Raw genomic sequence first — 21,054 nt, 5'->3', positions numbered from 1 at the left:
GGCCAGCCGGGGTATATTGTCCCTCCCTCGCCGGTTCCCCGCGGGCTGGGCCCTCTCGGTGGGCTTACCTTGTGGTCGCGTGCCCCCCGCCTTCGGGCCCGGTAGCGCCTCTCGTCGGGCGCTGCCTTCTTCTGTCTCCGCCAAGAGATGGGCCTCCATTAGGCCCACCGCCTCGTTCACGGTCGTGGGTCGGTTTCTCCGCACCCACCGTTGCCCGTCCCGGGGCAAGATGTGGATGAACTGCTCCAGAACAATCAGCTCCAGGACCTGAGTGCCCGTTTTGTGCTCTGGCTCCAACCACCGGGTCGCCCACTCTCGGAGGCGCTGAGCCACCGCCCTAGGCCGGTCCCCCGCCTTCAATGCCTCCTGTCGGAACTTCTGGCGGCAGGTTTCGGGAGAGTGTCCTATTTGGTCCAAGATGGCCTCTCGGACCTTGTGGTAGTTTAGGGCGTCGTTGACGGATAGGCTCCGGTAGGCCAGTTGGGTGGGCCCTGTAAGATACGGGGCCAGCAGGGTGGCCCATTGCTCCGGCGCCCACCTGGCTGCGGTGGCCACCCGCTCAAAGGTCGTCAGGAAAGCCTCTGGGTCATCCTGAGGCCCCAACTTCGTGAGCCGGAGGGGCAACCCGGGTCCCTCCACGGGTCCTGTAGAGTTTGTTGCCGGCGCTCCGACTCTTTTTTCTACAGTCTGGCGCCATTGCTCCTGCTGCGCCGACAGTTCCCGTACCAGCTGTCTCTGGTGCTCCTGGAACTGAGTAGTGAGTTGCTGGATTAACTGTGTTTGTTGCTCCTGCTGGGCTTGTTGTTGTCTCCGCTGCGTCTCCCCGAGCCAATCCAGTAGCTGGCGTGGCTCCATCGCGAGGGCCGCGTCGTCGTCGTCGTCGAGGGCCCTCCGTGGGGGCCAACCGCTCGGGCGTCTAGCGTCTGTGTGACAGGGGGGGCACAATCGCAAATGCCCACATTCTCCACCACTGTGTCGGCCCGTGTGGGTGCGAGCGCCCCCTTCCGGCGGGAAAAGCGGGGTTCAGCGGACCCGCCGTCTGGCTGATTGAGTGCGATCACCCGGCCGCGAGTCCGGGTCGGGGATCAGCGAACTCGGGGTTCCTTCTCCTCGGGGCTGGCCCAGGGTACCAGTCTGCCCGGGGTCCTGGCGGGGGGACGGGGTCGCCTCCGGCGGCCTGCCGGTAAGTCGGGTCCCCGTCGGGACAGTCGAATTGACAGGGTCCTTGCCCTTTTATCTAGTCACCCCAGCGGGGTTCTGTGGGTTGGGGTCTCGTGGTAGGGAGGGGGGATGTGGGGGACCCGGGCGGACCGGCGGGGGTCCGTCACAGAAGCGGCAGCAGCGGCGGTTCCCCGCGCCTCTGAGGCTTTGCTCTGGCAAAGCCTCAGAGGCGCGGGACCCCCCCCCGCGGCTGCGGCTTCAGTCCGGGAGCCTGTGGTCTGCTGGGGACGGTCCCCAGCAGACCACAGGCACCCAGATTGAAGCGGCAGCAGCGTCGGTTCCCCGCGCCTCTGAGGCTTTGCTCTGGCAAAGCCTTAGAGGCGCGGGACCCCCCCGCGGCTGCGGCTTCAGTCCGGGAGCCTGTGGTCTGCTGGGGACTGTCCCCAGCAGACCACAGGCTCCCGGACTGAAGCCGCAGCCGCGGCGCGGTCCCTCGCCTCTGAAGCTTTGCTAGAGCAAAGCCTCAGAGGTGCGGCACCCCGCTGCCGCTGCGGCTCTGCTCCCCGTGTCCCTGGTCTGCTGCGGGAGGGGGGGCGCAGCTAGTGTGCTCTCCCTCCCCCAGCAGACCAGGCTTTTGTTTTGGACTCTGGGGCAGAGCAGCTGGGGCGCTGCAGATTGGTCCTGCAGCGCCCGCTCTGGGCACTACTGGACCAACCCGGCAGCACCCCAGCTGCTCTGCCCCAGGTCCTGATTCAGCCGCTGCTGGTCAGTTTCAGCAGCGGCTGAATCAGGACGCCTGGGGCAGAGCAGATGGGGTGCTGCTGGGTTGGTCCAGTAGCACCGAGGAGCGGCGCTACTGGAGCAACCCAGCAGCACCCCAGCTGCTCTGCCCCAGGCGTCCCCAAGTCAGCTTCTGCTGAAACTGACCAGCGCTGACTACAGGAAGCCCCAGGCAGAGTTGCTCTGCCCCGGGCTTCCTGGAATCATTTGCTGATCAGTTTCAGCAGCAGCTGACTTGGGGACGCCTGGGGTTCTTAAGTTGATTCTGTATGTAAGTCAGAACTGGCGGTCAGTTTCAGCAGTGTCTGAATCTGGACGCTAGTTCCGACTTACATACAGATTCAACTTAAGAACAAACCTACAGTCCCTATCTTGTACGTAACCCGGGGACTGCCTGTACTTAATTCGAACTAGGCGTTAGTCCTCCTAGAATGAGGTTTATCTAGTTCGAATTAAGCACTCCGCTAGTTCGAATTAAGTTCCAGAACTATAATCTATGCTATCATGTGCCGAAAGTGTCCGTCTGCTATGTACATTGGACAAACATCTCAGACACTTCGCCAAAGGATTAATGCCCACAAAACAGATATCAGACAAGATCACGAAAAAACAGTTTCTTGCCATTTTAACCAGAAAGTACACTCTCTCAATGACTTAACCACCTGCATTCTGCTACAAAGATCTTTTACATCTGCACTTTAAAGGAAATCCTCTGAACTGTCATTCATGTTAAAATTCAACACTCTCCAAAGAGGATTGAACAAACACTTGAACTATCTTACACATTATCAAGATAGCTTTCCCAATTATCACCTCTAATACCATTAACTCACAAACATCCCACTCTCCCCACCTCTAATATCGTCAATTCACAGACACTTACCTTCCTTCCTCCCCCCCCCCCCCGCATCCCCCTCCTGTTCTGAAATGTGATTTGTCCTTTTCATATGTGTTCATTTTTTTAATTGTATCCTTTGGTATATATGGTTGTGACTATTTTCTTCCACTATTTGATCTGAGGAAGTGGGTCTGGCCCACGAAAGCTCATCATCTAATAAACCATCTTGTTAGTCTTTAAAGTGCTACATTGTCCTGCATTTTGCTTCAGCTACCCCAGACTAACACGGCTACATTTCTATCACTATTTTAGATATCAGGTTTTCATGAGGAAACTAATGTCAACATGGAGAAATTCACAACTGTGAAGTCACCAGCATGTGTTCACACTTGCCCCCTTTCTTGACAAATTGTGTTCACATTGAGAGTTCCCTCATTGACAGTAGGGATGTAAAATCCTGATTAATAAGTGAACCAGCTAAACATTAGGTAATTAACTAAGGGTATGTCTACACTACAAAGTTAGTTCGAACTAACATCCGTTAGTTCGAACTAACTTTCCTAGGCGCTACACTAGCGCTCCGTTCGAACTTAATTCGAACTAACGGAGCGCTTAGTGCAAACTAGGTAAACCTCATTTTACGAGGACTAACGCCTAGTTCGAACTAGCTAGTTCGAATTAAGGGCTGTGTAGACCCTTAATTCGAACTAGTGGGAGGCTAAGGCTTCCCAGGTTTCCCTGGTGGCCACTCTGGCCAACACCAGGGAAACTCTATTGCCCCCCTCCCGGCCCCGGAGCCCTTAAAGGGCCACGGGCTGGCTACTCACTTTGTGCCAGTTGCAAGGCTGCAAGCACCCGTGCCTGCACCTGCCACAGGATGAGCCAGCCATCCAAGGGCTCCCAGCCCTCCACTGCTCCCCAGGACCAGCCTGGCGGCTCCCAGGAGCCTACCCGGGGGCGCAAAAGGCGGGCGCCCGCCTGGTCAAGTGCGGAGATCGTGGACCTCATCGAGGTTTGGGGGGAAGCCTCCAATGTTCTCCGAACTAGCCACCGGAACGCGGCCGTCTACGGACGCATGGCTGCCAGTCTGGCCGCCAGGGGCCACCAGCGCAGCCGGGAGCAGGTGCGCTGCAAAATAAAGGACTTGCGGCAGTCCTACTCCCGGGCCTGCCTGCCAGGGGCCGACCCGGAGGCCTGCCCCCACTTCTATGCCCTGGACCGCATCCTGGGGGCTCATGCCGTCCCTGCCCCCCGGGACATGATTGACCCCGGGGCAGAGGGACCGCTCCTGGACACGGAGGAGGAGGAAGAGGGCTCTGAGAGCCAGGAGCCTGCCGCCAGCCTGCCCAGGACCCGGGACCCCCGAGGCATGCCACAGAGCCGCTCGCCTGCGTCGTCTGAAGCCGGGGAGGCGTCCACCTGTGAGTACCCTCGTGTTCCCCTTATGTGTACGGGGGGGCTGAGGCGAGAGGGAACCCCGGGACCGTGCGCCTGGGCCTTGCCCACCACGGAGCAGCAGCTGGGGATCCTGCAGGGGCCCTGGCCTTGCAGAGGGGAGCTGGGTTTCACACACCTGGGCCCCTGGGGTAATTGACCGCTGGTCTTCTTGCACCACAGCCTCAGCACCTGGGCCTGCAGGGCGCACCACCCCGCCTGCAGCAGCCGCCCGCACCCGGGCAAGCAGGACAGCCAGGAACCAGGAGGACTACCAGAGGCGGCACCTCCGGTTCCTGGATTGACAGCTCCGTCTCCAGGACCACTGGGTCCAGGAGGTCCTCAGGCTTCGCCGGAGGAGTCTGGAGGCCCTGGAGGAGCAGGGCCGTGCTCTGTGAGGCCACCTCCAGAGCCTGCTGGACCGCTTCCCATTTCCTCCTCCCCCTGCTCCCCCGCTTGCTCCCCCTCTTGCTCCCCCTGCTCCTCCTCTTGCTCCCCCTGCTCCCCTCTGCCCCCCCCTCCACAACCATTCCCCACCGACGCCCCCGGATCCGCAGTGTGGCGAGACGGGAGAGGCAGCCGGACTCCCACCCCTGAGCTTTCCTTTCCCTTCCTCCCTTCCCTCCCCTCTCCTTCCAGCTCCCTCGTCCCAGGTTTCCCCCTCTCTTCTCCCACCTTCATTCCTCCCTCCCCTCACCCCAGTTCTGTGAAATAAACAGACGTTTATGTTTGAAAAACAGGTGTCTTTATTTGACAGTAGGTAGGGAGGGGAAAGGGGAAGGGCGGGGGTAGGGTGGAAGAAGGCCCCGGTGGGGCATGCAGGGAGAGGTCAGTCCTCCTCCTCCTCCACCTGGAAGCTCTCCCGCAGGGCTTCCCGGATCCGGATGGCCCCCCGCTGGGCTTCCCGGACAGCGGCGGTGCGGGGCTGACCGTAGTGTCCAGCCATGCGGTCAGCCTCAGCCATCCAGGCTGGCAGGAAAGCCTCCCCCTTCCGCTCACACAAATTGTGGAGCACACAACATGCCGCCACCGCGGGAGGGATGTTGTGCTCGGCCAGGTCCAGACGGGTGAGGAGGCATCGAAAGCGGGCTTTCAGTCGCCCGAAGGCCCCCTCCACCACGATGCGGGCCCTGGTCAGCCTGTTATTGAAGGCCTGGCGGGAGGGATTGAGGTGCCCCGTGTAGGGCTTCATGAGCCACGGCTGCAGTGGATAGGCAGCATCCCCCACCAGGCACACGGGCATGTCCACGTCCCCGACCCTGATGTGGCGGTCGGGGAAGAAGGTCCCGTCCTGCAGCCGCTGGCACACGGAGGAGTTCCGGTACACCCGTGCGTCGTGTGCTTTGCCGGACCAGCCCACATTGATGTCCGTGAACTGTCCCCGGTGGTCACACACGGCCTGCAGGATGACGGAGAAGTACCCCTTTCTGTTGACGTTCTGGGACGCCTGGTGTTCCGGGGCACGGATGGGGATGTGCGTCCCGTCGATGGCCCCCCCGCAGTTGGGGAAGCCGAGGGCGCCGAATCCCCGGATGACGGCGTCCGGGTCGGCGAGGCGGACCACCCTGTGGAGCAGCACCCGGTTGATGGCCTTGACCACCTGCGGAGAGAGACACAGCAAAGCGCCAATCAGTGGGGCGCCCGGGTGGCTGGGAGCGTGCGTGTCCTGGCAGTGCCCTGCGCCCCACTCCCGGAAGCAACCCCCCTGGCGGCGTGTAGTACGGCCGGGACAGCCCGACCCCTCCGGTGCGGGGCGCTTTCGCCTCCTCCCGCCCCCCCCCTTTGTCCCTAGGGCGGCCCATCCCCTCCTTGCAGCCTCCCTCCCCCCCGGCTCGTTGGCCGACGAGCGCCGTACCTGCATGAGCAGCGCTCCGACGGTGGATCTCTCCACGCCGAACTGGTTCCCGACGGATCGGTAGCTGTCCGGCGTGGAGAGCTTCCATAGGGCGATGGCCACCCGCTTCTGGAGGGGGATGGCGGGTCTCATGCGAGTGTCCCTTCTTTGCAGGGCAGGGGCGAGCCACTCGCAGAGCTCCAGGAAGGTGTCCCTCCTCATCCTAAAGTTCTGGGTCCACTGTCGGTTGTCCCAGCGCTCCAGGACGATGCGGTCCCACCAGTCGCTGCTTGCGGCCAGGCGGAGAGGCAGGGGGCTGACGTTCCCCAGGTGGTGCCAGGCAGCCTCGAGCCATTGCTGGCAGGCTTGCAGCAGCAAGTCCAGAACGTGCACCAGAAGGTGCAGGGCGAGCCGTGGCTCCATGTTGCTACCTGCGGCGGTCCCCCCCGAAGGGAAGCACCGACACAGACGGGCACAGAGACCGACGCTTTGCTGTCCCTCGGCGAGGTTGGCAAGCAAGCAGGAAAAGCTGAGAACCGGCTGTCCAGGGGGGTCCCTTTAAGCACGAGCCTCAGATAGCCTCAGACAGCAGCCACACAAAGCAACTACTGACCTGATGCCCTGCCAGAACCGGTTTCAGCTGCCCTTAAATGCCCCCCTGCGTCCAATCAGTGTGGACACGCTAGTTCGAACTAGCAAAACGCTAGTTCGAACTAGTTTTTAGTTCTAGATGCGTTAGTTCGAATTAACTAATTCGAACTAAGTTAGTTCGAACTAGCGCTGTAGTGTAGACGTACCCTTTCTCTGCTATATATTTGCATCCTGGACCCTTTTACTCCATTCATCTGAAGAAGTGGATTGGGCCCACGAAAGCTCATGATACCATCTACATTTTTTGTTAGTCTCTAATGTGCTGCAGGACTATTCTCTGGTTTTTAAGTTTTCCCAGCGAAAGTCATGTTGCAGTGTGAACGCTCATGCAGTTTTGTCATCAAAAGGCACTTTTCCACATCAAAATTTGCCCATGTAGTCAAATCCTTTGAGGCACAATTCTTTCCTATCATCCTTTTGGGGAAGGACAATTTATGTTCTGCCCTTTTCTCTATCCTGCACCTAAAGGCTCATTCTAGCGTGAAGTGACCAGGATGCTGGTACAGGCACACAATTTGATAGTTATATACTGTGTTTTGGTTAACAGGCTTGAGGATTTTGTTTTTAAATATAACCTTGACATACTCTGGTGTAGTTACCATGTTTGTTTGTTTAATTTTTTGTTTGGTTTAATCATTGTTTATTTATTCTGTTTTAGCGCTTATTCTTTTTCATCCTCTTAAACAACACATCAGGATGGTTTTCAAGAAAGATTTTGAAAATGATACATTTTTTCACAATCTGTTTTTTCAGTCTTGTTTTAGTTCTTAATTCTGTAATCAGGTCCCTGTAATTGTACCTTCCTGCCTACACAGTCAGAGGCTCAAACGACTATCAACACCAATCCAGTTGTAGGACTGAAGTTTTGCTCTTTACTCAGGCAATATTCCCATTGAAGCAATTGGATATTTTTCCTGAGTAAAATAATATTAGCTAACTAGATTGTCATCCATCTAAATGACAGAGCATAAAATGCAAACACCATATGAAGAGACTGATCTGGAGAAGGGACTCAAGAAAGAAGTTAATGAGCATGAGATGTCAGAAGAGACTCCAGGTGATTGCAGAAATGAAGACATCCAGGCAAACAATGAAAATAGTCTTGTAAAAACAGGTAAATGAAAGGAAAAGCTACACTAACACTTGACTATAGTGTTTTCTGCTAGTATTAATTTAAGGTTCATGTGGATACTTAATTTTTCTTAAGTAGGTTACATTTTGCCAATTGAACTTTCAGGCTTGTCTACACTATGGAAAAGATCAACCTCCAGAGGGTCGATCATCTAGCATTCAATTTAGCAGGTCTAGTATATTCTCCCAAATTGAACGCTGAGGGCATTCCCCACTGGCATGCTGTACTCCTCATTTTGTGAGGAATAAGGAAACCTAATAGGAGTGTGTGCTTCTGTTGGCCGCCCACAATGCAGACACTGTGATGGTTCAGCTTAAGATAAGATGAATCCAGGCATACCTTAAGATGACCTGCCTGGTCTACTGTAGACCAGTCCTTACTGTCCAGTGCTGCCTTTACTCACATAGCTACACACTGCATTGGGTTAAATCCTGTTCTGCTATGCTGGTGTAAGTAGGATCAAAATATGATCCAATATGAGCTTCTTCCTGCTCCCACTGAACTTGGTTTTGCCCTAATAGGAAACTCAATAGCCTTCAAGTTTGTATTGTGAACTTAATTCTGCTCTTAGTTATAAACAGCTTCCATAAACTCCCAACTGGTGTAACTGAAAGCATAATTTAGCTCTGTATATTTATATATTTGCTTAGCCCATCTTATTTATGACTCTCTTTAAATGGCAGAACTTCAGTCCCAAGCACAAAGTGTAGAGCCAGAGCCTGAGGAGGCAATCAAAGGTGATGTGAATTTACAAAGCAGCTCAAAGGAGATTTTGTATGATTACAGCACTGGAGATACCACAGTTGCTATAAAGAAAGGTAATTGTATGGAAAAGCTACACTAACAACTACAGTATGCTGGAATAACATGGATGTACTATTATTTTAATTTCTTTACATACAAGATTGGCAGACCTATCACCTCTAATTGAGAAGATAGCTTTGATATGCACCAGTCATATATCATTTCACTGAGAAATTATAAGAGCTCTGATATTAATGCTCCATTGTTACCATTCATTGTAACTATAATGGCAGAGAGAACAGAGGGTCAGGGCAAAACTGGGAGGCAAGGTCAAATCAGTATCTTAGATGCCTATATAAAAATGCGAGAAGTACGGGTAATAAGCAGGAAGAACTGGAAGTGCTAATAAATAAGTACAATTATGACATTGTTGGCATCACAGAAACTTGGTGGGATAATACACACAACTGGAATGTTTGTATGGAAGGGTACAGCTTGCTCAGGAAGGATAGACTGGGAAAAAATGAACACACTTGGAGTGAGTTGGAGATGGACATAGGAGACGGAAGTGTTGAGAGTCTCTGGGGGTATGTCTACACTACCCTCCTAGTTCGAACTAGGAGGGTAATGTAGGCATACCGCACTTGCAAATGAAGCCCGGGATTTGAATTTCCCGGGCTTCATTTGCATAAGCGGGGAGCCGCCATTTTTTAAACCCCGCTGGTTCGAACCCCGTGCAGCGCAGCTTCATTTGCAAGTGCGGTATGCCTACATTACCCCACTAGTTCGAACTAGTGGTGTAGTGTAGACATACCCTGGGTTAGGCTTAAAGGGGTTAAAATCAAGGGTGATGTCATGCTAGGAGTCTACTACAGGCCACCCACCCAGGTGGAAGAAGTGGATGAGGCTTATTTTAAACAACTAACAATATCATCCAAAGCCCAAGATTTGGTGGCGATTGGGGACTTCAGCTATCCAGATACATGTTGGGAAAATAACACCGCGGGGCACAGACTATCCAATAAGTTCTTGGTCTGCATTGGAGACAACTTTTTATTTCAGAAGGGTGAAAAAGCTACCAGGGGGATGCCGTTCTAGATTTGATCCTAACAAATAGGGAGGAACTGGTTGAGAATTTGAAAGTGGAAGACAGCTTGAGTGAAAGTGATCATGAAATCATAGAGTTCACAATTCTAAGGAAGGTTAGAAGGGAGAACAGCAAAATAAAGACAATGGATTTCGGGAAGGTAACTTTTGGTAAGCTCAGAGACCTGATAGATAAGGTCCCATGGGAATCAAGACTGAGGGGAAAAACAACTGAGGAGAATTGGCAGTTTTTCAAAGGAACATTGTTAAGGGCCCAAAAGCAAGCTATTCCGCTGAGTCAGAAAGATTGAAAATATTGCAAAAGACCGCCTTGGCTTAACTACAAGATCTTGCATGATCTAAAAATTAAAAAGGAGTCATATAAAAAATGGAAAGTAGGACAAATTACAAAGAATGAATATAGGCAAACAACACAGGAATGCAGAGGCAAGATTAGAAAGGCAAAGGCACACGGGAATAAAGGGAAACAAGAAGACTTTTTATAAATACATTAGAAGCAAGAGGAAGACCAAGGACAGGGTAGGCCCACTGGTCAGTGAGGTGGGAGAAACAGTAACAAGAAACTTGGAAATGGCAGAGATGCTTAATGACTTCTTTGTTTCAGTCTTCACCGAGAAAGCTGAAGGAATGCCTAACATAGTGAATGCTTTGATAGGATAACGAGTCTTGTGGATAAGGGAGAAGCGGTTGGTGTGGTATACCTAGACTTTAGTAAGGTGTTTGATATGGTCTTGCATGATATTCTTATCAATAAACTAGGCAAATACAACTTAGATGGGGCTACTGTAAGGTGGGTGCATAACTGGCTGGATAACCGTACTCAGAGAGTAGTTATTAATGGTTCACAATCCTGCTGGAAAGGTATAACAAGTGGGGTTCCACAGGGGTCTGTTTTGGGACCAGCTCTGTTCAATATCTTCATCAATGATTTAGATATTGGCATAGAAAGTATGCTTATTAAGTTTGCAGGTGATACCAAGCTGGGAGGGGTTGCAACTAATCTGGAGGATAGGGTCATAATTCAAAATGATCTGGACAAATCGGAGAAATGGTCTGAGGTAAACAGGATAAAGTTTAATAAACATAAATGCAAAGTGTTCCACTTAGGAAGGAACAATCAGTTTCACACATACGGAATGGGAAGCGACTGTCTAGGAAGGAGTACAGCAGAAAGGGATCTAGGGGTTATAGTGGATCACAAGCTGAATATGAGTCAGCAGTGTGATGTTGTTGCAAAAAAAGCAAACATGATTCTGGAATACATTAACAGGTGTATTGTGAACAAGACACGAGAAGTCATTCTTCTGCTCTACTCTGGGATGGTTAGGCCTCAGTTGGAGTATTGTGTCCAGTTCTGGGCACCGCATTTTAAGAAAGATGCGGAGAAATTGGAGAGGGTCCAGAGAAGAGCAACAAGAATGATTAAAGGTCTAGAGAACATGACCTATGAAGGAAGGCTGAAAGAACTGAGTTTGTTTAGTTTAGAAAAAACAAGACTGAGGGGGGATATGATAGCTGTTTTCAGGTATCTAAAAGGGTGTCATAAGGAGGAGGGAGAAAACCTGTTCATCTTGGCCTCTGAGGATAGAACAAGAAGCAATGGGCTTAAACTGCAGCAAGGGAGGTTTAGGTTGGACATTAGGAAAATGTTCCTAACTGTCAGGGTAGTCAAACACTGGAATAAATTGCCCAGGGAGGTTGTGGAATCTCCATCTCTGGAGATATTTAAGAGTAGGTTAGATAAATGTCTATCAGCGATGGTCTAGTATTTGGTCCTGCCATAGGGGCAGGGGACTGTACTCGATGACCTCTCGAGGTCCCTTCCAGTCCTAGTATTCTATGATTCTATGACTGTAATAAGTGGTTTGGTTTTGTTTTGTTTTTTGGAGTCTTAGGGTATGTCTACACTACCCTCCTAGTTCGAACTAGGAGGGTAATGTAGGCATACCGCACTTGCAAATGAAGCCCGGGATTTGAATTTCCCGGGCTTCATTTGCATAAGCGGGGAGCCGCCATTTTTAAAACCTCGCTGGTTTGAACCCCGTGCAGCGCGGCTACACGGGGCACGAACTAGGTAGTTCCACGAGGAGTAACGGTAGTTCGAATTAGGAAGCCTAGTTTGAACTACCTAGTTCATGCCCCGAGTAGCCATGCTGCACGGGGTTCGAACCAGCGGGGTTTTAAAAATGGCGGCTCCCCGCATATGCAAATGAAGCCCAGGAAATTCAAATCCCGGGCTTCATTTGCAAGTGTGGTATGCCTACATTACCCCGCTAGTTCGAACTAGCGGGGTAATGTAGACATACCCATAAATACTAACATATCAAAGCCCACTTCAAGTTTATATAGAAGTAAGCAATAAAGAAAAATTTGATTGGTCTTATTTTGTAGTTAATAGCTACAGCTTCTAAAAAGGCAGCAATTTTCTTTAATTAAAAAACGTTAACAAAACACTTACTGGAATGGACTGCTTTTATTTAAACATTGTTGTGGAAATGTACTTTTAAAATACTGTATTTTTCTTTTAAAAGTAAATGTAAATGTTATATTAATACTATTATATGGCAATATTTTTTCTTACATAAAACAAGAAGATACTAAATCTGAAGAGAAAATAGTGTACACTGTGCCCAAAACATATCAACATAATGAGCAGCAGTCAGGTGGTGATCATAAATCAGTGACAAATTCATCCAGTCAAAAGTCAGAAGAAAACAAAGACTGCCGTCGGTAATTTATTCTCATTATATTAATAACTGAAATTGTGGGGCCGTTAAATTCAATGGGAGTTTTGCCATTGTCTTAAGTAGAACAAGGATCTCTCTGTATGTGTTTGTCTTTAATGATGCAGCAAAACAGTATATAAGATGAACGGTATATAAGAATCCAATTAAAAATTGTTCCTGATAGTTTACAAAATTCATATTACTTTTTGATGTCAGGATAGCAAATCACATTTTGAGTACACCATGAAGGGCTATTTAATAGTTTCAGAGACAATTGTGCAAATGTAATGGACACTTTGTCTGTAGGATTAGACCCTTTCACAGTATCACTTCAAACAATACATTGTTTAACAACCTGAGTATGAATATTTCAAATAATACTATTTCAGAGAGAATTTTTAACAAAGGAAACATGTACTTAGTGGCTCACTAAGATGGGATGTAAATCTTGTCTTTTATCCCTATGTCAGAGCTGTTCCCCACTCTGGCACTCTGAGGGTACATCTAGACTGCAAGCTTCTTTTGAAAGAAGTTTTTTGGAAGATCTCTTTCAAAAAAAATCTTCTTTCGAAAGAGAGTGTCCACACTTCAAATGCGGATTGAAAAAGCAATCTGCTTTTTCGAAAGAAAGCGTCCACACTCATTGGACACTGTCTCGCATAAAAGGCCACCCAGAACCACTTCTGCCAGGGCATTAGGTCAGCAGTTACTTCCCTGTGCTATTGCCTATGGCTATCTGAGACGCATGCCTAAAGGAACCCTCTGCCCCCCCCCCCACCCCCTCCACAGCCGTTTCTCAGCTTCTGCTGCTTGCTTGTCTACCTCTCTGAGGGACAGCAAAGATTTTGCAGTGTGCGCTTTGGTTCTCAGCTATCTTGGACGCCACAACATTTTTTTCTCTTTTTGCCATGGAGCTGGAGCGGATGGTCCCACACTGCCATGCTGCAGCTTCTGCAGCACTATCAGCAGACTGTCATGACAGTCCTGCCGCAGCTTGACTCAGAGCTCAGCATAGATAACCTCTGCCTCGATGTGGGAGCAATGCCCTTGGCCCTGTATCCCATGACTGAGAGGAGATTTTGGAGGCTGGACACCAGTTCCGACTGCTGGGACTGCCTCGTCATGGAGCAGTGGGACGACCAGCAGTGGCTCCAAAACTTCTGCATGTGGAAGGCCACCTTCCTGGAGCTGTGGCCCTGCAATCCAATGACAGGACACCCACCTGCAGCCCGCCATCCCCCTGGGGAAGAGGGTCGCAATTGCCATGTGGAAGCTCTCCACCCCCAACAGCTACCACTCGGTGGGACACCAGTTCAGTGTGGTGTTCACCTGTGGGGTCGTCTTTATGGAGGTAAGACACTCTCGGGGTACAGTCCCTGGGGGAAGGAGCTGGAAAAGAGGAACGCTTGGGAAAGGGGAGAAGGAGTGGAGGGTGGGGACAAGGCCCGAACCTGGGAGGGGGGGGGGAGTTGTACCGTCCCGCCCTCACACAGCCTGCTTCTGGGGGAAGGGGGCAGCCTCATGGGGTGTGGCTCCTGAGGTCTTTAGAGGGGAAAGGATGGGGGCGGGCACCTCCCAAGGGCTCAGGCACCCCCTCTCATTCTCTGTTTTATGTGTTTCTATATCTCCTTCTGCAGGTGGTGAGAGCCATCATCTCCATCCTGCTGCACAGGATCATCCACCTCGGAGACCTGGACTCCATTGTGGCCAGATTTGCTGCCCTTGGATTCCCAAACTGTGGAGGCTCAGTCGATGGGACACACATACTGATCCGTGCACCACACCACCAAGCGGCCCAGTTTATTAACAAGAAGGGCTACTTCTCCATGGTGTTGCAGACCCTGGACGATGAACATGGACAGTTTCAGACATTTTTGTACGGTGGTCGAGCTGGGCACACGATGCCCGCATATTCAGGAACTCTAGCCTTTACCGCAGGCTGCAGGCTGGAACATTCTTCCCCCTCAGGGACTTTGCGGTTGAGGACATGCAGATGCCAACTTGCATCATGGGCAACGTGGCCTACCCACTGATGCCATGGCTCATGAAGCCCTACACTGGCCACCTGAACCTGAGCAGGGAACAATTTAACGCGCACCTGGACTGGGCTTGCATGCAGGTTGAATGCGCCTTCGGGTGCCTAAAGGCCCCGTTCAGGTGCCTGCTGGCACTCCCTGACATGGGGGAGCACAACAACCCGAGCTGGGACATATAGCCACCCTCCTCTCCCTCCGGGTTATGAGCTCCCCTCCTGCTCCAGGTTATGAGCCCCCATCCCCCTGCCCACCTTTTTTGAATGTAAGATAAATTCAGACTTCATTTTCTTGAAAACCAAATAGGTGTCTTTATTGAGAGGTCAGGGAAGAGGCAAAAGGAGAGGTTGTGGTGGGGAAGGGATAGGGCTGCAAGCCAGAGGTCCCTGAGGGGTAGCCCTGGGGAGAGTTATTGGGGTGTGACGGCTGGTCAAAAACCCACTGTGGAGAGGTGTTTCTGGAGGCTCAACTCCAGTTTGGACTGGTGGGGCCGGCTGGTCATGGAGCGGTGGGATGACTAGCAGGGTTTCCAAAACTTATGCATGCAGAAGGCCACCTTTTTGGAGCTATGTGCCTGGCTCGCCCCCACCCTCTGGAGACAAGACACCCACCTGCAACCCGCACCAGCACCCAGAGTGGAGCACCCACGGGGACACATCTCGAAGAACAACCGTTACTGCACAAGGTGAGTAACTCTTTCTTCCTGGGATGTTTGGAGGAGGGGAGGGGAAAAGAGGGGGACGGGCACCTCCCCAGGGTTCAGGCACTCCCTCTCTCATTCTCTGTTTTGTGTGTTTGTTTGTCTCCTTCTGCAAGTGGTGAAGGTCATCAACTTTGACGCTGTCTGCGAGGGGCGAGCCTTCCAGCAGCCAAGGACAGCTGCCATCTGCCAGGCCCATCAGGCCGGGATGCACATCTGGGAGACCCTGAGAGAGAGGTTCTCTCAAGCACCCCAATAACTCTCCTCAGGGCCACCCCCCAGGGGCCTCTGGCTTGCAGCCCTATTCCTTCCCCACCACAACCTCTCCCTTTGCCTCTTCCCTGACCTCTCAATAAAGACACCTGTTTGGTTTCCAACAAAATGAAGTCTGTATTTATCTTACATTCAGAAAAGGTGGGCAGGGGGAGGTGAGCTCATAACCTGGAGTTGGAGTAGAGCTCATAGCCTAGAGGGAAAGGAGGGTGGCTAGATGTGCCAGCTCAGGTGCAGGGACCTCATCGGAGTTGCAGTTGGGTGGGTCCAGGACAACAGGAGGGAAAGACAGGAGGGGGGACTGGAGCAAGGTCAGGAGTGGCAGGAGGGTAAGGGAAGGGGAGGGGAGATGGGCATCACCTTGGAAGGGAACAAAGGCATATCATGGGGGGCAGACGGAGTGGGAATGAGCATAGCAGGGAGGGCAGGAGAGTGGAAGCCAGGAGCAGCAACAGCAGCCGGGTGTGCATGACATGATGGCACACATACTATGACATTGCTGCATGAGCTGGTCGCATGCGCAGTTCTACCATTCTGAGTCCTTACAGACCTTCTGTGCCAGGGTTTGCTTCATGTCATGCAGGACGCTGACATGCTGGCGCATGAGGTTTTCCTGTACTCTGGCCTGCTTTCAGGCCCCCTGGCTCTGGCTTCTGGCTCTGGTGGTGTGGCTTTCCTTTCAGTCCCGGCTGGTCCAGCTGTGGAGGACACAAAGAGGGAGAGGCGGTCAGTCATCCATGCAGACACTGTCCCTGAGGCCATGCCCTCCTCTGTGAGCAGCGACCAACAGTCCTCGGGGCTGAGGAGGGGGATGTCCCAAGAGCTAGGCCATGTGTGGCCTGCACAGTGGGCCCTGCCTCACAGGGCCCTGAGCTACCCAGGGGACCATACTGCCCATTTCCCTTGCCTGCTTTTCCGTGGGCCAGGGGTGAGTGGGAAGTGTCTGGCCACAATGGGATTCCCTCGTGGGCATCAGACCCTCCCTGGTATCCGCACACCCTGGCCATCCCTCATATCCGCACATCAGCCTGGCCCTCCCTGGTATCCGCACACACACCTGCAGCTCACAGCGCTGCCCGTGGGAGCAGGTAGTGCCTCGCACATGCAGGCACGCCCATGTGCTGTGCGCTGCACTCCTTGGTGTGTCTGGTGTCATACCTGTGCCCTGGTGGCTAGCCTGCTTCCAGCTCTGGCAGGTGCTGAGAGCCCCTTCTCCCACCCTCCACCCCATGGCAAGACGTGTGTGACCACCTCTGAGCTTGGCAACAGGATCCCACCTGTGCTCAGGGGCTGCCTGTTGTGTCCATGTGCCGCACACGGACCGCAGCACGATGTCTAGCCCAAGCAGCCCAAGTGACACTCGCATCCCACCCCCTGTGTGCCAGCCTCCTCTGCCCTGTGTGTGTGACAAAGACCCCTCCCTGGATCCAACAAGGACTGGGAGATGTTCACAGGCACTGGCTCCAGGAACAGGGTCATGGTCTCCGTCTCCTCCTCCATGAGGAGTAACAGGACTTAGTTCGAATTAATGTTTTACTGCTCTGTGTAGCTGCATGGCAGTGAGTTCGGGCTAGTGAAATTTCAAAATGGCAACTGGACACGAACATGCAAATAAAGCCTGAGATATTTAAATCCCGGGCTTCATTTGCAACTCCGGTTGCCTCATTTGCCTACTTAGCTCGAATTAATGAGCTAGTGTAGACATACCCTTAGATCTCCGTGTTGCAGTGCTTGGAGTGGAGATCCTGCAAGGTGTCCTCCTCCCTCAGCTCAAGGAGGGACAGGATCTTGTCTGTGGACCAGAAGGGTGCCCACCTCTTGGTCCCCCTGGGTGGGTCCTGGGACCCTTTGGGCTGCTCCTTGCGAAGGCCAAGAGGGTTGCGGAGGGGTTGAGGCTGGGCCATGAGTGGCAAGGCCTATGGCAGGGAGAGCCACAGTGAGGTGCTGCTCTCAGGCCGGCTTCCTGCCACAAGGCTTGTCCAGGGTGCCTGCGGCTTTAAGAGGGGCCAGGAGACAGGAACTATAGAGTCCTGATTAATTTTGACCGAGTGTCCACCAGAGCACCTGTGTTATTTCCTGGAAGCCTCTTCTTTCAAAAAAAAACCCCTCCTCCCCAACCACACACACCTTTTTCCTCAGGAGCTCTTTTGGAAAAGGCTTCTTGTAGAAAGAGGATTACCTATGCCGGAAAAAACTCTCGGATCTTTCGATTTACTTTCGAAATAATGCAATCTGCAGTGTGGACATAACTCAGGTTTTTTCGGAAAAATGGCCATTTTTCTGACAAAACTCTGTAGTATAGACATACCTGAGGCTACGTCTAGACGGTGCAAGAAGCTTTTATCAGAAGAGATTTTCCGCAAAAGCTTCTTGCGCAAGAGCAAGTCCACACTGCAAAATCTCATCGAAAAAATGATGGACTTTTATGAAAGAGAGTGTCCAGACTACATGGACGCTGTCTTGAAAATAAGCACTGATTGATATGCCCAGAATGGCCATCAGGGCACCTGTGCTTTTTCCTCTTTCCTCATTTTGCACCAAAAAAAAACCAAAAAAAAAACCCTCTTCCCTCTCCACACATGCCTTTTTGCGAAAGAACTCTTTCACAAAAAGGCTTCTTCCTCGTAGAAAGAGGAATATCAATTGTGCAAAAACCCCTTTGTTCTTTTGATTTTCTTGTGCAAAAACGTGCTTGAGGTATAGACGCTCCACGAGTGTTTGTTGAAAAACAGCTATTTTTCCACAAAAACTCTGTAGTATAGACATAGCCCAAGTTATGTGTCACTGAAGAAGCAGATTGTTCAGCTATTTAAAATATGGCAGATAAAGCTTTCAGAATGTGTTATAATTAAAGATTTTTAAGTTGTTCATGCTTCCTGTTAATATTTTAGAATGACAAAAAAGCTACTGCGAGACATCTGCAAACAGCAAAAATTATATGTGACCCCATGCTTGAATGACACACTATATTTACATTATAAAGGTAAGACAAAAATTACATTCAGAATTATCGTTATATCTAGCATTATAGCAGGAGATGTGAGTAAAGTTCTTTGAGAGACAGTATCTGAAAACCATTGTATTAGAACTATAATTTAATTTGATGGGAAAATTTAATTAGGGTGGAGCTGATTCAATAGCTATAAGAAAGTGCTTCTGCATCAGTGTTAAGCATGATCCTGGAAGATTTTCCAACTTTTCCATTAAATTCACAAGGAGCTGAGGATATTCATCGTAGTACAGGAAAACACCCTAATGACGAAGTCTAGCACATTCAGTAACAACATTGACTTAATTTTGTGGTACTTCTGTCTCTGCCAATTATGTGTTCTTCATTTAAAGACAACAAATTTAAAACTGATATAAGGAAATACTCTTTTTTAACACACAGTTTAGTCATCTATGATATTCATTATCAGCTGAAATCAATTAGGTTTATGGCTTTTGCAAAATTTTAAGAGAGTATATATATATATGAAAACAAAAATCCAGCATATAACATAAGAACATAAGAATAGCCATACTGGGTCAGACCAAAGGTCCATCTAGCCCAGTAGCCTGTCTGGCGACATTGGCCAGGTGCCCTGGAGGGAGTGGACCGAAGACAACGATCAAGCGATTTGTCTCCTGCCATCCATCTCCAGCCTCTGACAAACAGAGGCCAGGGACACCATTCCTACACCCTGGGTAATAGCCTTTTATGGACCTAACCTCCATGAATTTATCTAGCTTCTCTTTAAACTCTGTTATAGTTCTAGCCTTCACAACATCCTCCGGCAAGGAGTTCCACAGGTTGACTATGTGCTGTGTGAAGAAGAACTTTCTTTTATTAGTTTTAAACCTGCTACCCATTAATTTCATTTGGTGTCCTCTAGTCCTTAAATTATGGGAACTAATGAATAACTTTTCTTTATTCACCCTCTCCACACCTCTCATGATTTTATATACCTCTATCATATCCCCCCTCAGTCTCCTCTTTTCCAAACTGAAAAGTCCCAGTCACTTTAGCCTCTCCTCACATGGGACCTGTTCCAAACCCCTGATCATTTCAGTTGCCCTTTTCTGAACCTTTTCCAAAGGCCAAAATATCTTTTTTGAGGTGAGGAGACCACATCTGTATACAGTACTCAAGGTGTGGGTGTACCATAGTTTTATACAGGGGCAGTAAGATATTCTGTGTCTTATTTTCGATCCCTTTCTTAATAATTCCTAACATTCTATTTGCCTTTTTGACCACCGCAGCACACTGTGTGGAAGTTTTTCAGAGAACTATCCACGATAATTCCAAGATCTCTTTCCTAATTTGTCGTAGCCAAACTAGCCCCCATCATATTATATGTATAGTTGGGGTTATTTTTTACAACATGCATTACTTTACACTTATCTACATTAAACTTCATTTGCCATTTTGTTGCCCAATCACTCAGTTTTGTGAGATCTTTTTGAAATTCTTCACAGTCTGCTTCTGTCTTGACTATCTTAAACAGTTTAGTATCAGCCGCAAGCTTTACTACCTCACTGCTTGTCCCTTTCTCTAGATCATTTATGAATAAGTTGAATAGGATTGGTCCTAGGACTGACCCTTGGGGGACACCACTAGTTACCCCTCTCCATTCTGAAAATTTACCATTTATTCCTACCCTTTGTTTCCTGTCTTTTAACCAGTTCTCAATCCATGGAAGGACCTTCCCTCTTATCCCATGACAATGTAATTTATACAAGAGCCTTTGGTGAGGAACTTTGTCAAAGGCTTTCTGAAAAACTAAATATATTATATCTACTGAATCCTCCTGGTCCACATGTTTGTTAACCCCGTCAAAGAACTCTAAGGGTATGTCTACACTACAAAGTTAGTTCGAAATAACGGACGTTAGTTCGAACTAACTTTCATAGGCGCTACACTAGCACTCAGTTAGTTCGAATTTAATTCGAACTAACGGAGCGCTTAGTTCGAACTAGGTAATCCTCATTCCACGAGGATTAAGCCTAGTTCGAACTAGCTAGTTCGAATTAAGGGGTGTGTAGCCCCTTAATTTGAACTAGTGGGAGGCTAGCCCTCCCCAGGTTTCCCTGGTGGCCACTCTGGCCAACACCAGGGAAACTCTACTGCCCCTCTCCCGGCCCTGGACCCCTTAAAGGGGCACGGGCTGGCTACGGTGCCTGTGCCAGGTGCAAGCCTGCCAGCACCCAGCCAGCAGACCCTGCACCTGGCACGGATCGAGCCACCCACCCGATGTCCCCCAGCCCTCCCTCTCTTCCCAGGACCAGGCTGGTGGCTCCCGGGAGCTTGCCCGGGACCACAAGAGGTGGGCACCCGCCTGGGCTAGTGCGGACATCGTGGACCTCGTCCATGATCTCCGCACTAGGCACAGGAAAGTGGCCGGCTTGGGCAGGATAGCTGCCAGCCTGGCCACCCAGGAGAAGGTGTGCAAGAGAATCAAGGGGGTCCACTGAGACCCCCGACCCTGAGCCCTGAGCTTACAATGGCCGTCCTGGGTCAGACCAAAGGTTCATCTAGCCCAGTAGCCTGTCTGCCGACAGCGGCCAACCCTAGCGACCCTGGAGGGGATGGACCGAAGACAGTGACCAAGCCATTTGTCTCATGCCATCCCTCTCCAGCCTTCCACAAACCTTCCTACTC

General features: G+C 50.8%; 1 protein-coding gene across 4 annotated transcripts in view; it reads left to right on the top strand.

The window, feature by feature from the left end:
- The window catches only part of DNAAF1 (dynein axonemal assembly factor 1), a 104,350-nt gene that overhangs the window by 8,474 nt on the left and 74,822 nt on the right, over nucleotides 1-21,054 (top strand). For 2 of the 4 annotated variants that reach the window (XM_075940327.1, XM_075940325.1), the window contains exons 2-5: nucleotides 7,663-7,812; nucleotides 8,514-8,648; nucleotides 12,273-12,411; nucleotides 18,305-18,396. In XM_075940327.1, coding sequence (XP_075796442.1) covers nucleotides 7,671-7,812; nucleotides 8,514-8,648; nucleotides 12,273-12,411; nucleotides 18,305-18,396 — 508 coding nt within the window. In that variant the 5' untranslated portion in view covers nucleotides 7,663-7,670. Of the gene's footprint in view, nucleotides 1-7,655; nucleotides 7,813-8,513; nucleotides 8,649-12,272; nucleotides 12,412-18,304; nucleotides 18,397-21,054 lie in introns of those variants that run through there. The other 2 variants (XM_075940326.1, XM_006117632.4) reach the window with 2 other exon arrangements.

This window comes from Pelodiscus sinensis, chromosome 12 (genome assembly GCF_049634645.1).
Source record: "Pelodiscus sinensis isolate JC-2024 chromosome 12, ASM4963464v1, whole genome shotgun sequence".
NCBI classification, from domain to species: Eukaryota; Metazoa; Chordata; order Testudines; family Trionychidae; genus Pelodiscus; species Pelodiscus sinensis.
This window is presented reverse-complemented; position numbering and strand designations above follow the sequence as displayed.